The sequence below is a fragment of the Lissotriton helveticus genome, chromosome 2_1 (assembly GCF_964261635.1).
Source record: "Lissotriton helveticus chromosome 2_1, aLisHel1.1, whole genome shotgun sequence".
Lineage (NCBI taxonomy): Eukaryota > Metazoa > Chordata > Amphibia > Caudata > Salamandridae > Lissotriton > Lissotriton helveticus.
In genome coordinates, this window is record NC_136059.1 from 1,683,336,951 (window position 1) to 1,683,350,688 (window position 13,738).

A 13,738-nucleotide genomic window follows, 5' to 3' on the forward strand; every position below is an offset into this window, starting at 1 on the left:
TGCCACAGAACACCAAAGTCAATCAGAGGTTGCACTCCTTTCAATCCTTCAATTTCTGGTTACACAGGTTTCCTTGCTGGAGTCTTTGAGGGTAAGGGAAGATACGGACATCTCTTGTGCGGCCATCCCATGGCCAGAACCATTCCCTCCCTCACCGGTGGTAACTATCGGAAGGTGCCAGATACCACTTGTGCACAAATCGATCCCCACCCTCAAACGCACAGTCAAATACGCTGCATATTGCATCATCACCAACAATGAACTACCGCCATGGACGTCATTTAGGGGTCGCAGCTGAGACCCTGGCTTGCCCATTGAAATCCCTGGCCCAAGAGGTGGCAAAATCAGTGTGAAGAACACAGGGGCAGTTCGGTCTTATGAACCTCAATTGGGTTTCCATGTTCCTTGTTTTCAGTCAGGTTTTTTGTTTACTACACTGATAGTGAATAATAACATATTATCCACTATTTATGTAATAACACAATTGAGTACAATTAGATGGAATATGACCCTATCTGGCAGCTGAGGTAAGGAAAAAATGCTTTTAAATATTTGTTGTGTGTGTGCTTGCAGGTGAGAGTGTGTTTATGTAGGACAGAGTGTGTTTATGAGTGAATGTGTATGTGTAAGCATGTGTGTGTGAGGGAAAGTAAAGGTCAAATTGCATGTGATGTCACTTCCCTACCTCAGACATTTTGTTAAATTGACATTCATGGCTAGCTCCTTTTCTTTTTTCAACTGCCATATGATAAGATATTAAACCATTCCCAATTTTAATGTTGCATGTACGGCGGGGGATATTTGAATGTGAAAATTGATAAAGGGGACAGAGAGGACTTGAGCTCTTCATGCCGCCTCACCTGGGATGCAATGAGGCGCACTAAATGCGAAAGAAGGACACATCTATGGGAATAGACATTTTTAAACTGTTAATTTATAAAAAAAAGAGACGGCACCCAGTTTGCCCATGCTCCTGAACCTAGTATAAGGGAATGGATAAAGGAATTCTCCCATTTTTTGGGGGTCATGACCCCGTAGATAAAAATTGCATGCCTATTTTGTAGTGTGTGGATACACTACTATGAGGGGTTTCAGAGACTTTTGCAGCCCTCTTTTTGATAGCAAACTTTCACAGCGGCACTAAAAATGCGTTTGTAGGAACTTTCCCTCACATGATATGCAAATTTGTTCAAATATATTCTATCCCATTCTAAATATTTGTAAAAAGAATTAGTGTTGGGGCCTATATGTGGGTGGTAGTAGTAACAAACTATAATCTTGGGTGGGGGTAGTGGTGGTGTGGGTAGGGCAGTACCAAACTCTAATCTTGGGTGGGGGTAGGGCAGTACCAAACTCTAATCTTGGGTGAGGGTGGTAGGGCGGTACCAAGTTATAATCTTGGGTGGGTGTAGGGCAGTACCAAACTCTAATCTAGGGTGGGGGTGGTAGAGCAGTACCAAATTCTAATCTTGGGTGGGGGTAGGGCAGTATCAAACTCTCATCTAGCGTGGGGGTGGAGGTAGGGCAGAACCAAACTCTAATCTTTGGTGGGAGTAGGGCAGTTCCTGCAAGTGTTGCTTTCCCATTGTGTGCTCCTTATGAAACTTTGGTTTTCGAGTATGCAAATCTGCCAAACTAAAGGTCACCAAATTTAGATTTTAGATATAGATTATATTGATTCAACACCTAATCCAGTATTTGTTAATTAATGGTCAACAAATCAAAAAGTGCTATCATTCTGTGTGCACGTGCTGGATAGAGATATTATGACAGCCGGAGGATTACAAACAATGTTCAATGTTGAAGAGCTCAATACCATTGTAGATTGCTAAAGTCTGCCTCTACTTGTCTTTTCTGAAGCCTGCTTCCAAGTCTCTAAAGCTAGCTTTTTTCTGCGTAGTTGGAAAAATAGTCATAAAAATGTCCATCCCACAGATATTCACAAATTGAATAAAGTGTTTAAAGAGTGGTCTGTGAAAGGGCCAGCATGCTGTACCGATGCGTAACTGGTACAAGAACAGTTATGACCATAGCCTTGCTTTTACTACATTGTATAATGCTGGAAACATATTGCCAATTTCACAACCTCTTTCCATGTCAGAATAATTAACCAGCATGCAGCTGTTCTATATGTCAAGGGTGACCGGGCATGACTGTCCCAAAGAGTGGTAGTATCACGCTGTATCAAACTGGTGTCAACAAACATGATAGTGTTTACTAGTGATCACAGGTGCACTCAGATAGTATAAGTTACCCCTTATTTATGTCACACTGTTTTACAAAAGTCTATTTTTAGTTGGATATACCGAATATGAGGGCACACTGGATCACAAGTGAACACATTAGTGACTTTGTTGACATGTATCCTGGGCCACCAAGGCAGAGGGATGCTCAGGGCAGCAGTGTCAACACTGACTTGTCTTTAACTATGAGGAATTGAATGTGAGGGCTCATTTGGGTCTGTGATATGGTTATCATTTTGGAGTTTATACACAGTGAAGAATATAGCCATTGGCATCACTAGTTGTTGGTGTAACGAGTGTGCCTGGATAATGGGTCCCTGCTCGTGACAGCTCACTCGGTGACACACTGGGAAATGACTAATGTGGTAGGTCGCACCGCACAGTTGGGAATGTCACAGATCCCGTGTTTCTCGTGCACTTATGCGCACACTTGCCCGGCACCATAACACAGAAAACGCCTCACTCTAACGAGTAACTCGTTGCACTGTGACACTTTGACGGCAGCCTGCTTTAAGTGAAGGGATTGGAGTTGTCGGCTCCTGTTGTTTAGCAAAGTGCTATTACTTATTTAAAGTGTACATAAATCCCACGTGTCGCCGCTGCTGCATAATTCATATGCACCATATAAGCCTTTGCGCAGCCACGGGAGTAGAAAGCACGCACAAGTCAGCGCAGGCAGTTCCCTCCGTCCAGGGCAGGCAGGCAGATGCTGCCTGTAGGCACACAGGAGCAGGCACCCTGGTAGCTGAGGGGAACGCTCACAGGACACTGGGAACAGGTGAGCGAGCAGAGTGCAGGCACGTGGCAAGGGGAGGGAAGCACACACACACACACACACACACAGAAACACACACAGACACACACACAGACACACACAGACACACACACAAACACAGACACACACAGACACACACAGCCACACACAGACACACACACACACAGACACACGCCACAAACACAGATACACACACACACAGACACACACACACACAAACACAGACACACACACATCCACACACAGACAGACACACAAACACAGACACACACACACACCCCTTGACAGGCAGCAGAGTATGGGAGGGAAGCACACACACACACCTTGACAGGCAGCAGAGTAGGGGAGGGAAGCACACACACCTTGACAGGCAGCAGAGCAGGGGAGGGAAGCACTGCAGGCATGCATGCCATCATGATGCCACGGGGACTGATGCCAGCCCCCCGACGGAGCGCGGAGCCACAGACACAATTCTGAGGTGTCCCTTTTGTTTCCACATTTTGCAGGAGAAGCGCAAGAGGCAGGCGGAGATCGAGGACCGGCGGCAGCTCCTGGAGGACCAGATACTGCAGCTGCAGCATTTGAAGGTAAGAGGGTGGAGGCGAGGGGGGGGGGGGGGGCGGCAGGGCAGGGCAGGCTTCATGAAATATGCAGATGGCGCCCCCCCCCCCCCCTGTGAGGGGCCGCGGCTGCCCGCGCTCGTTAGCGGTGAAAGCATCCCTGCCTGCTGCTGGCACTCCCCGGCGTGGGCTGTCTGCCCGCGTTAGGGCATCACGGGGTGAGCGCTGAGGCGCCCGGGCATGTGTGTGGTGTTCGGTGGCGGGGCTGCATGTGTGTGCTCGGCAGGCATCAGCGCGTCACGTTTCAAGGGCTGACACAGACCTGACAGCGCGATGGCTGACGTCTGCAGTTTCGTGATCTGATCTCCGCCTGGAGGTGCGAGATTTAATGTAAAATGGCAACCGGGCTGAGATTGTTGTCAGTACCGTTACCTCTGTCCTTTTTTTTCCCAACACACGTGACAGCAGCCCAGAACTGCATGCCTGCTCTGCATGTAAAACCCCACGAGAGGAGAACAAGGCAGGCTGTTTTTAAATCCACAGTGCCCAGGTTGCTGTGCAAACCCACTCTCGTGCTCTTGCCAAGGTTTGATTAAGATGCCAGTGGCAGGAGGTGTTTGCTTTGCAGCTAGGACTGATTTTGGCACAGCTATGTTTTATCCTATCATTGTGCAGGGGGGAGGGGGGGAGTGATGCACTATTGAGCGTTCATCCACACAGGCAGTCAGTGCTGTCACCACGCCCCCTGTAGGTCTGCTCACCTTCCACAGCTCGGGCACCAGTGACCGTTTATTGAATTCCCCTTCAGACTGACGTCACAACCTGAGTTAATTTCCCGCGTTTTGTGCACACTGAGGTGTTCCTCGGGAGACATACAGCGACATCATCTGTGCTCGTGACTTGAAGGCTGCCTTCAAGGTGGGAGTTCACCTGCAGATTGATGTCACAATCAGTGGTAGATGGTCATGTTTTGTGAACACTGCAGTGCTTCTCTGGGGGGAATGTGAGCAGTGCTTTCCTGTTTTGCTAACGTAAGCCCCTTAGAGCTGGGTCACCACAGGTTCAGTAAGAGAACAGGGTAACATCTGGGGCCATATAACAAACATAAGGTGCCCGTGGGTGCAACAGGCGTTTGCGCCCCCTTTGTGTGCGCCCCGCCCTTTGGTATTACAGAAGGGGCTGCAGACGCTTGTGCGGCCCCTTCTGTAATACTGAAAGTGCTGAAGCACATAAGCACTTCCTTAAGAGGGCGTTGCCTCATTTGCATGGGGGCGTGGCCATGCAAATGAGAGAATCTCTTTGCCTCTGCACCCGCGCTGTATTACAGACGGGGGTGCAGAGGCAAAGAAGTTCTCAGGAGGCACACTGACAGTGCACCATCTAAACGTGGCGCACTGTCAGTCAGGCACGCAACGCCCATTGGGCTCAAAGGGCTTCAGCCCCCGCCCGTCGTGTGTGTCAGCACGGGCTGAGAAAGCTTCCCGGGCTGGCAACCGTCTTATTGCAGCCGCACCCAAGTACTTCACAGGTCTTTAAAAGACCATTTACTTGTTAACGAGGCTTTGTTGTGTTTTCACTCCTTCTTAGAGCCCCTGCATCTCCACTCTACCTATTGCTGGAAGAATTAGCCTCCCCTGAAATTTTTAGTAGCCCCCACCCAAATTTGGCTCTAGTTGCACCTCTGCTGTCAGTGTGCCACCTGAGAGCAGCCCTCTGTAGGGGGGATAGACATCCCCTTGCAGGCAGGTATAGTCACTGATTTCACACGCCTACAGGGGCTCTATAAACCCCCTTAAAAGTGCAGGTGGGTCGCCGCTGCACGGTGAAACACGGATCGGCTGCTTTAAAGCCGCTCGGTAATTCACTTGAATGCGCTGCCCCTAGGGCAGCACAAGTTTGTTGCTGTCCTGGGGGCAGCGTGTTCTATGTAATAGGACGCACTTTCCCTGTTTGTGCCCGGTGTACCTATTTTAAGGTGGGTCAGGCACAAACAGGGAAAGTGCACCCTATACATAATAGTAGGGCCCCAGGTTTATCAGCTGCAGTACGAGTTGTTCTATTCTTATGTGAGGAAGGAAAAGCAGAGAGTGCTTACTAAGAAGTCTCTGTTAATCACATGGAGTAGTACCCTTAGTCTATCGTCTCAGGTGGTGGGATATAGCCTCTCTTGGGAGTGGTATTGTCTCTCCAAATTTAGGACACAAACCCTCACCCACTCTCACAGCGGCAAAGTTTTCAAAGCTCTTATGCGTGACACTTTGAAAGGGCGGGATTTTCCTTCTAGAGTCTGCATCTCATTCTCTAGAATCCCGTCTCAAGTCGACTGGACCTTTTTACCTGTCATGGAATGAATTAGGCAATCTATCTACCAATAGGCAATCAATTTCAACGATTCCCACTGTTTCCCCCAAAGAACCACCGACTAAGGACTAAGTTTGAAGATTTATTACAAAGCCAAAAACAACTGAATGTATAAACAGCAAAAGGTTTAAAAGATAAACAGGCACTAATACAAACATAATCCTACGGAAGAGTCTCAGACGGCTCAGGAATAATACAAGAATCAATTCAAGAATCATCAGGCTAACAAGAATTGCTATAACCTGAGTTTTAGTATGCATTGATAAAAGGTATAAATTCAGGTTAATCTGTCCCTACACTATACTAAGTGACATCCCTACTCAACAATAGCCCAATCTAATAAAGGTGTCAGCAGTGGTGACTTCAAAGAAGTTCACTCACTTTCTTCCAACTTAGTCTAGAGTCTCCTCAGTCATTGCTAAGCTCTCTGCCAACCAACCGCTCCCTCTCGTCTCTCAGCTCATCTGCCCTACCTTCTCCCTCGGGGTGCTGTCCCTAATACAAAACCCCACAATGCGGACGACACGCCTTCAGGTACGCCCCTCTCGAAGGTGTTGGTTTTCAGATTTTTCCATTATGGCATCTTTCCATCCTTGTCCGTTAAAACGTCCTTGGGTCCCAGGCTCTCCTTCGCTTCAAGTTGCTTCCTTAAATTCCTCGGCTACTCATCCATGTCTGAGCCTAGTATCCTAACACTCATACACAATGGGCCCTTCTACTCCACTATCTACTTGGTCCTGCACCCGCAAAGGAATACATGTGAATCGGCTCACAATTTCTTAATGTTGCAATTGACTTTAGCTAAAGGCAGCTTTCTCCAAAAACATTTCTACGATTTAATGCTAAGCAAGGCATCTTCGATCAGGCCTACACAATTTTCATAAACTGGGCCTCTGTACGCTTATGTGCCCAACATCCTCGCATAAACAATATCTTTTGTTCTTTAAGCCTCCATCTTAAAAGCAAAATACATTTTTCTATCACAAGCAATTTTATCACGTTTAAAAGGTACAACTATGAATTTTAATAAAGCAGATCTAGAGTCACAATGATGATCTATTAAAACACATCTCTTATTAATGAAAGACTGCACATCAAACGACATCTCTGTTTAAACGGCATTATTGATTTTCAAACTCTTAACATTAGCTCTCCATGTAATTCTAATACCAAGCACATTAGTTCTCAGCCCTACATTGCATTTAAACACGATTAGTAAATCCTCTATATATGCGGGTATTAACTAATTGTACATATGATACACCCCTACAAATTTTACTTCTGTTTGGCGCTCTCTCAGTTCCCCCCTTTGATGACCTGTGTCATCACCATCATCACATCATCCATGAGGGTAAGAACTGAGTTAAACAGAGCCTGTCGCCACTTTCCCCCGCTTAAGCATCTCCATCGCTCTCAAGCTCCGATATTGACTGTCCTGCAGTCCCTCCATTCTTTGCTCTTGCACTCTCATCGATCTTTCCAATCTAGTTGACCTATACCACTTGTACACTCTTACCAAACCCCACAACCCAATCACACATGCCACAACTATGATGAGGGGTTTCAGTACAAACCCAAGGAAACTCCTTCCCAGATTTGCAAACCAGTTTCCAACATTTCCAACTCCCTTGCCAACCTTCTCCCACACGTTCTCTTGCGTTAAATCCTCAATTTCATAATGAATGGCAGTAATGTTACTTATATATTTCTCCAGATCCTTGGAATTGTCTGAAATATACGTGCAACATTCCTGTACCTTCAAAAGTTTACAGACTCCTCCCTCTTTTGCTAGAAGGACGTCTAAGGCAAGAGGGTTCTGTAAAACCATTGTCCTTATCGACAACATCTCACCCTCAACCAACACTAATGACTTAGCAGTACTCATTGACAGTTAATCCACCACAGTTGCCAATCGCCGTATCTTCACGTCATTCAAAATCACTCCCAACATGGGTATCACTGCTCCAAACACGTCTCCAACTATTGCACCAGCACTTTCACCTCGCTTTACCCTCGTCTGATGTCCTCCCTCCAAGAGAGCAAAATCCTCAGTATGGTAAATCTTGGGAAAAATAATCGCTAGATAACACGTTCCATACCACTTCTCCGGTAATCTTACATACGCATTCCTTCCGCAGACAAAATAAACTGTAGGAATCACCTGCACCACGCTCTGCGAGAAATACTTCGTGTAATACTCCAATGTGAAAGTGTGTTCACATGTAGTATCACCCACATACACATTTTCATAATACGTCTGTGGTCTGTGAATGCACAACTTCCCTTTCTGCACTTCATCTAGAGCTATTGGACCATAACTCCCTCTTGACCTGTGCTGCTTCTCCTCATCCGTCCAATCAACTTTACCTTGCCCTGAATCTCGCAACTGTTTTTGCTTTTTGTACCTGTCCTCTACTTGTTCTATGAACTTTTTCTCCGTCTCTGATAGCAAACATGTCAAATTGTGTCGGTGAGCATATGAGGTGTCTAACTCTTGTGTTGGAATGAAGAAATATCCAAGTCTATCCTCTGACTTATAATAATCGAACTTATTCAGGTGTTTATAAGCAGGGACTTCTGGAAGCACAACATCATAATTTGAAAAAAAATACTCAAAATGGTTTCGCCCATAAAATATGCTAAGCAGCAAACTACATGAAATTCCATATGTCAATGGAAGGTGATGGTATCTAATACCCTCATCTACTGAAGCCGGCAATTGCATACACACATAGCAGTCTTTCGCATCCATCGCATCAATGTATTCATACAACAACTTTGCATACGCATTCTGCTTAAAATTGCCTTTAGACAGATCTGCATGTAACCTACGACTCTCTTCTAATAGCAAAGCCTTCTCTGCTCCTAATTTGACCTCTTTCTTGCTAGGAGTGGTAGGTGTCGGTGTTCCCTCAACCTCCACTGCCTGCTCGTGTGGTACTAAATAGGAAACTATAACTACTAAGAAAATAAAGAATATCACTCCTCCTATAAGGGTGCCTACAATGCACTTAGCCCTACGAGTCGGGTTTCCAGCCTCCATGGTCTCGGAACAATGTAGTTCGTTCTCAGCAACAACCCAATGTCTCTTACTTGGTTATTTGAGTCTCTCGAACCACACCTCTGAGAGCAGAAATCCCCGTTTTAGTTCTTCACTTGCATCAACAACAGACAACCCTAACCCTTCTCCGTCCTCTGTGGAAAGTCCCTAAATTTCTTCTTCTTCCACTCGGCTCTAGGTTAGTTCAACAGCTATTTACAAAAGTCTTTAGTAATCAATGATCACACTTGCTCCAACTGCACTTAGCACGTATTCCAGAAGTTCCATGCGAAGCACAATCGATTTGTGAGATGGTATTTCTGGACCAAATGTAGGAAAAATCAGTCTATTCAGGATTAAATCACGTATCTTGCTTAGGTAAGGGGGATTAGGAATGGTGAGTGTCAGTACGCCTTCGATCTCAAGTCCTGGTACCAACAGCACCACATCCAACTTAACATTTGGATTCGTACTGGTCACTGTCACAGCCCTCACCCTCCCTGATCTCAGTACACCGGGCATCTGTCACAGGGTAGGTCCACTCAGGAGTGGCGTATCTTTGACAAGGTACTCTCACCCTCCTTGACCTTCTCGGACCTCCTTGCTCTGTTTCTTGTTCTCCCTCTTCCGGGTCTGGTTCTTCAGATACAGGGGCAAGATCTCTTTCGGAAGCCAGTCGTACGTTCAATCGCCTCCGCCTCTCAGGCCAATGAGCTTCTGCGCTTCTCACTCTTCTGCTTCTCGTTTGCACACCCTGCTCATCACTACTTTCAGCTTGTTCTGCGCTCAAATCACCTTCACAGCAACTTCCCCATTCAGAGGTAGACTCAGTGTCACTGTCGTCGTGATTTCCTTCAGCTCGATCAGATAAGTTACCGGCCTCTTCAGACACCCCCACAGCTTGACTTGTCCCCTCCAGTGGATCTTCCTCCATGACTGGATTTTCATCTACAAGAGGAGCTGTTTCTTCCAGAGGTGCTGGAACTCGTCGGGTGTGAGAAGCATGGACCCAGTTTGGCAATCCTCCACACTTCACAGCAGTGTTCGTCACCAAGATAACTTGAAACGGTCCTCTCCAGCGTACATCCAGGCAGCTTTTCCTTACGTGTTTCCGCACCAGGACCCAGTCACCCGGACACAGGTCGTGACAAAGGTCTCTAGAAGCCGGAATTTCAGCAGTCTGCACCTGAAGGGACACAGAATGGATGACATCAGAAAGGCCTTTGCAATAATCAAGAATCAGATCATCTGTGATATTTAGCAAGGCTGTTGAAGGAACAGATGGCAGCCTCATAGCCCTCCCCATCAATACTTCGTGAGGGGAGAGGTGTTCTCGTGTCTGGCGTACTACGCATGCTCATTAGCACCAACGGTAATGCATCTGGCCATTTCAGGGACGTAGATGAGCACACTTTCGCCATTCGGGCCTTGAGGGTTCCATTTATTTGCTCCACTATGCCAGAAGCCTCTGGTTGATAGCTACAATGCAGTCTCTGGTCAATGTTCAGTGCAGAGCAGAGCATTTTCACAATTTCACTATTAAAATGCGTCCCTCTGTCCGATTCCAAAGAGGTCGGAACCCCGAAACGTGGCACAAGCTCCCTCAACAATAACTTTGCTACTGTGAGTGTATCGCACCTTCGAGTTGGGTATGCCTCAACCCACCTGGAAAACACACACACGATAACCAAGACATACCTGAGGCGATTACACCTCGGCATCTCAATGAAATCCAGTTGCATCCTATTGAAAGGTCCGCCGGACCTCCCAATGTGACTCAATGTTACTGGTGTTCTTTTCCCAACGTTCATTTGTTGACATGTAACACACCTCTGACATACTGCTTCCGCAGCTGTTCGGAATTTCGGATTGTACCAAGTTTGTCTGAACACACGCATCATCGCATCTCTTCCCAGGTGTACAGGACCATATATCTGTCGTGCCATCGGACTCACCAGTTCATTCGGCAACACCGCTCTCCCATCAGCCGAAAACCCACAAGTCCAACTCTCCTTTGACACAACCAGCTGTCCCCCACACCTTTTTCTCATAGTCTGACGCCTGCTCCTGCATGCTCTTCAACTCTTCCCAGGTATCAGCCACCTCAAGCATCATGGTTAACTCAGTCCTTCCCTGCGCCCCTTCAACAGTTTGTTCAGTAAACGAGTATCCCTGCTCGGCACAGTAACGTGCAACTTCATCAGCATAACGATTTCCCAGGGACACAAAGTCGGTACCCTTGCTATGTGCAGTACATTTCACAACGGCTATCTCTGCTGGACCCTGCAAACCCTCCAGCAGTAATCTGACAAATTCTCCATTCCTGATAGGGGAACCCGATGATGTCATGTAACCCCTTTGAGACCACAACTGACCGAAGTCATGAACCACGCCGAACCCATATTGGCTGTCAGTATATATGGTGATCCGAATCTTGTTGGCTGCCAAGCAGGCTCGTGTCAACGCAATTATTTCAGCCATCTGAGCGGAGTGTACTCCTTCCAGGCAGGCTGCTTCGATTATTCCAGAAATAGTACAAACAGCAAAAGCTGCTCTCAACTGACCAGTATTGTCCCTTACACATGAGCCATCGACAAAGAAAATTTCATCAGGGTCTATCAGTGGCTCATCAACAATACCCGGTCTAGGTTTGGTGCACAGTTCAGTCACATCAAGGCAATCATGGTCTTCACAATCATCGTCTAAGGCATTTGGCAATGGCATCAAAGTAGCAGGATTCAAGACCGAGCACCTCCTAAGGGTCACATTCTCCGCAGCAAGTATAACCTGCTCGTAGCGTGTGAGCCTATTATTTGTCAAGTGCTGCGTCTTGGTCCTGGTCATCAACAATTCCACTGAGTGGGGAACATATACAGTCAGTGAATGACCCATCACAATGCTTTCACACCTTTCAATGCTGACACCTGTTGCGGCAACGGATTTAAGACATCCGGGCAACGCTGCGGCTACTGGGACTAAGGTAGCCGAGAAGTAAGCAACTGGTCTACGGACTCCTCCATGATCTTGTGCTAAGACTGCCAAAGCACACCCCTCCCTCTCACAACAGAACAGTGAAAATGATTTGGTGTAATCGGGCATTCCCAGAGCCGGAGCGCGACACAAGTCCTCTCGCAGCCCAAGGAAAGCCATCATACAGTCTTTGTCCCATGGTACCGGATCACTCACATCCTTGTGCGTCAGTTTCTGCAATGGTTTCGCCTTCAGGGAAAAATTGGCAATCCACTGGCGACAGTAGCCAACCATACCCAGGAACATCCTAACCTCTCTCTGGGTCGAAGGCACCATCATTTTCATGATCGCCTCAATCCTGTCAGGCGACACTTTCCTCTTTCCCTTCTCTATCCTGTGACCCAGATACTGTGCTTCAGACAAACAGTACTGTAACTTGCTGGGGGATACCTTGTATCCGTTCTCTGCCAAATGGTTCAACAAGGCAGTGGTGTCAACTCTACAAGCGTCTTCTGTCTCTGACGCAACAAGGAGGTCGTCTATGTACTGTACGAGAACGGAGTACCAGACTCTCAAGATTCCTTTTCAGCAACTGATTAAAGATCGATGGGCTCTCCGTGTACCCTTGAGGGATACGACACCACGTTAAAACACGATTCTCCAGCTTGAACGCAAAAAGAAATTGGCTCTCCTCATGCACGGGAATTGAGAAGAAAGCCTGACACAGATCAATTACAGTAAACCACTCAGCTTGGAACGGTATCTGAAACAGTATCACTGATGGATTCGGTACCACTGGACAGCATGGAACAACCATGTTGTTCACCTTTCGTAAATCCTGCACAATCCTGAACTTCCCGCTAGGCTTCTGCAAACCCATGATCGGGGAGTTGCATGGACTGCCCATGACTTCCTTCAGAATTCCTTGTCTAATCATGGATTCGATCACAGGTTTTATTCCTGCAATAGTTTCCGGAGTCAACTTGTATTGGGGTGTTCTTGGGAACTCAGCATTCGGCCTTACTTGAATCTTAACTGGCTCTACTCCTCTAATCAAACCGATCTCCTCTCCTGTAAAGTCCAACACTTCCTGTGAGACCGTATCCCTCAAATCCCAAGGGAGTTCTTCCACCGTTAAAGCAGGATACAATTCTATGCACACACGCGTATTTGCAACCTTAAAGGCAGCATCATTATCATTTGTCTGCAACTCCACTCCCTTGGGGGTACAGTAGGTGGTACAATTGAGTTTACACAGGAGATCTCTTCCTAACAGACACACAGGACTGGAATCACACACTACGAATTGATGTTTGTCTCTGAAACTTCCGATCTTCACTGGGACCGGCTCAGTCAGTGGGTTCGTCATTCTCCTGTTTGCAACACCTACAACTTGGATAGTCTGTCCTGAAAGGGGTAAGTTGGGGACTACCGCAGATCGTACAGTAGAACGGGTAGCACCAGTATCAACCAAAAAGGTGGTGGGATGTCCATCTACATCCGCCTCTACGAATGGTCCCCTCTGGTCTACCTCCAGAACTGCCCCGAGGGTACAGTCCTCCTCCCCACTCAGGTACCGTCCTGTCACTGGGTCAAAGTAATAGTACTCATCCCCTTCTACTATGAAAGGCATCTGCTTGTAAACCTTGTTCCCTGTCGAAATCTTCGGTGGCTGGGGAACCGGAGCCCTAGGGGCTGAAGTCCCCCCTTTAGCCGTCTTAAACTGAGTTACTGTTACTTTCTGTACCGGAGGGGCTTGTACCTCCTCCTCCTCTTCCTGTCCTTGATT

The 13,738-nt window shown here is 47.1% G+C and overlaps 1 protein-coding gene across 2 annotated transcripts in view; it reads left to right on the top strand.

The window, feature by feature from the left end:
• PALM2AKAP2 (PALM2 and AKAP2 fusion) overlaps window positions 1-13,738 on the top strand; it is a 980,740-nt gene that overhangs the window by 260,780 nt on the left and 706,222 nt on the right. For both annotated transcript variants that reach the window (XM_078676629.1, XM_078676630.1), the window contains exon 2: window positions 3,525-3,605. In XM_078676629.1, coding sequence (XP_078532755.1) covers window positions 3,525-3,605 — 81 coding nt within the window. The remainder of the gene's footprint in view (window positions 1-3,524; window positions 3,606-13,738) is intronic.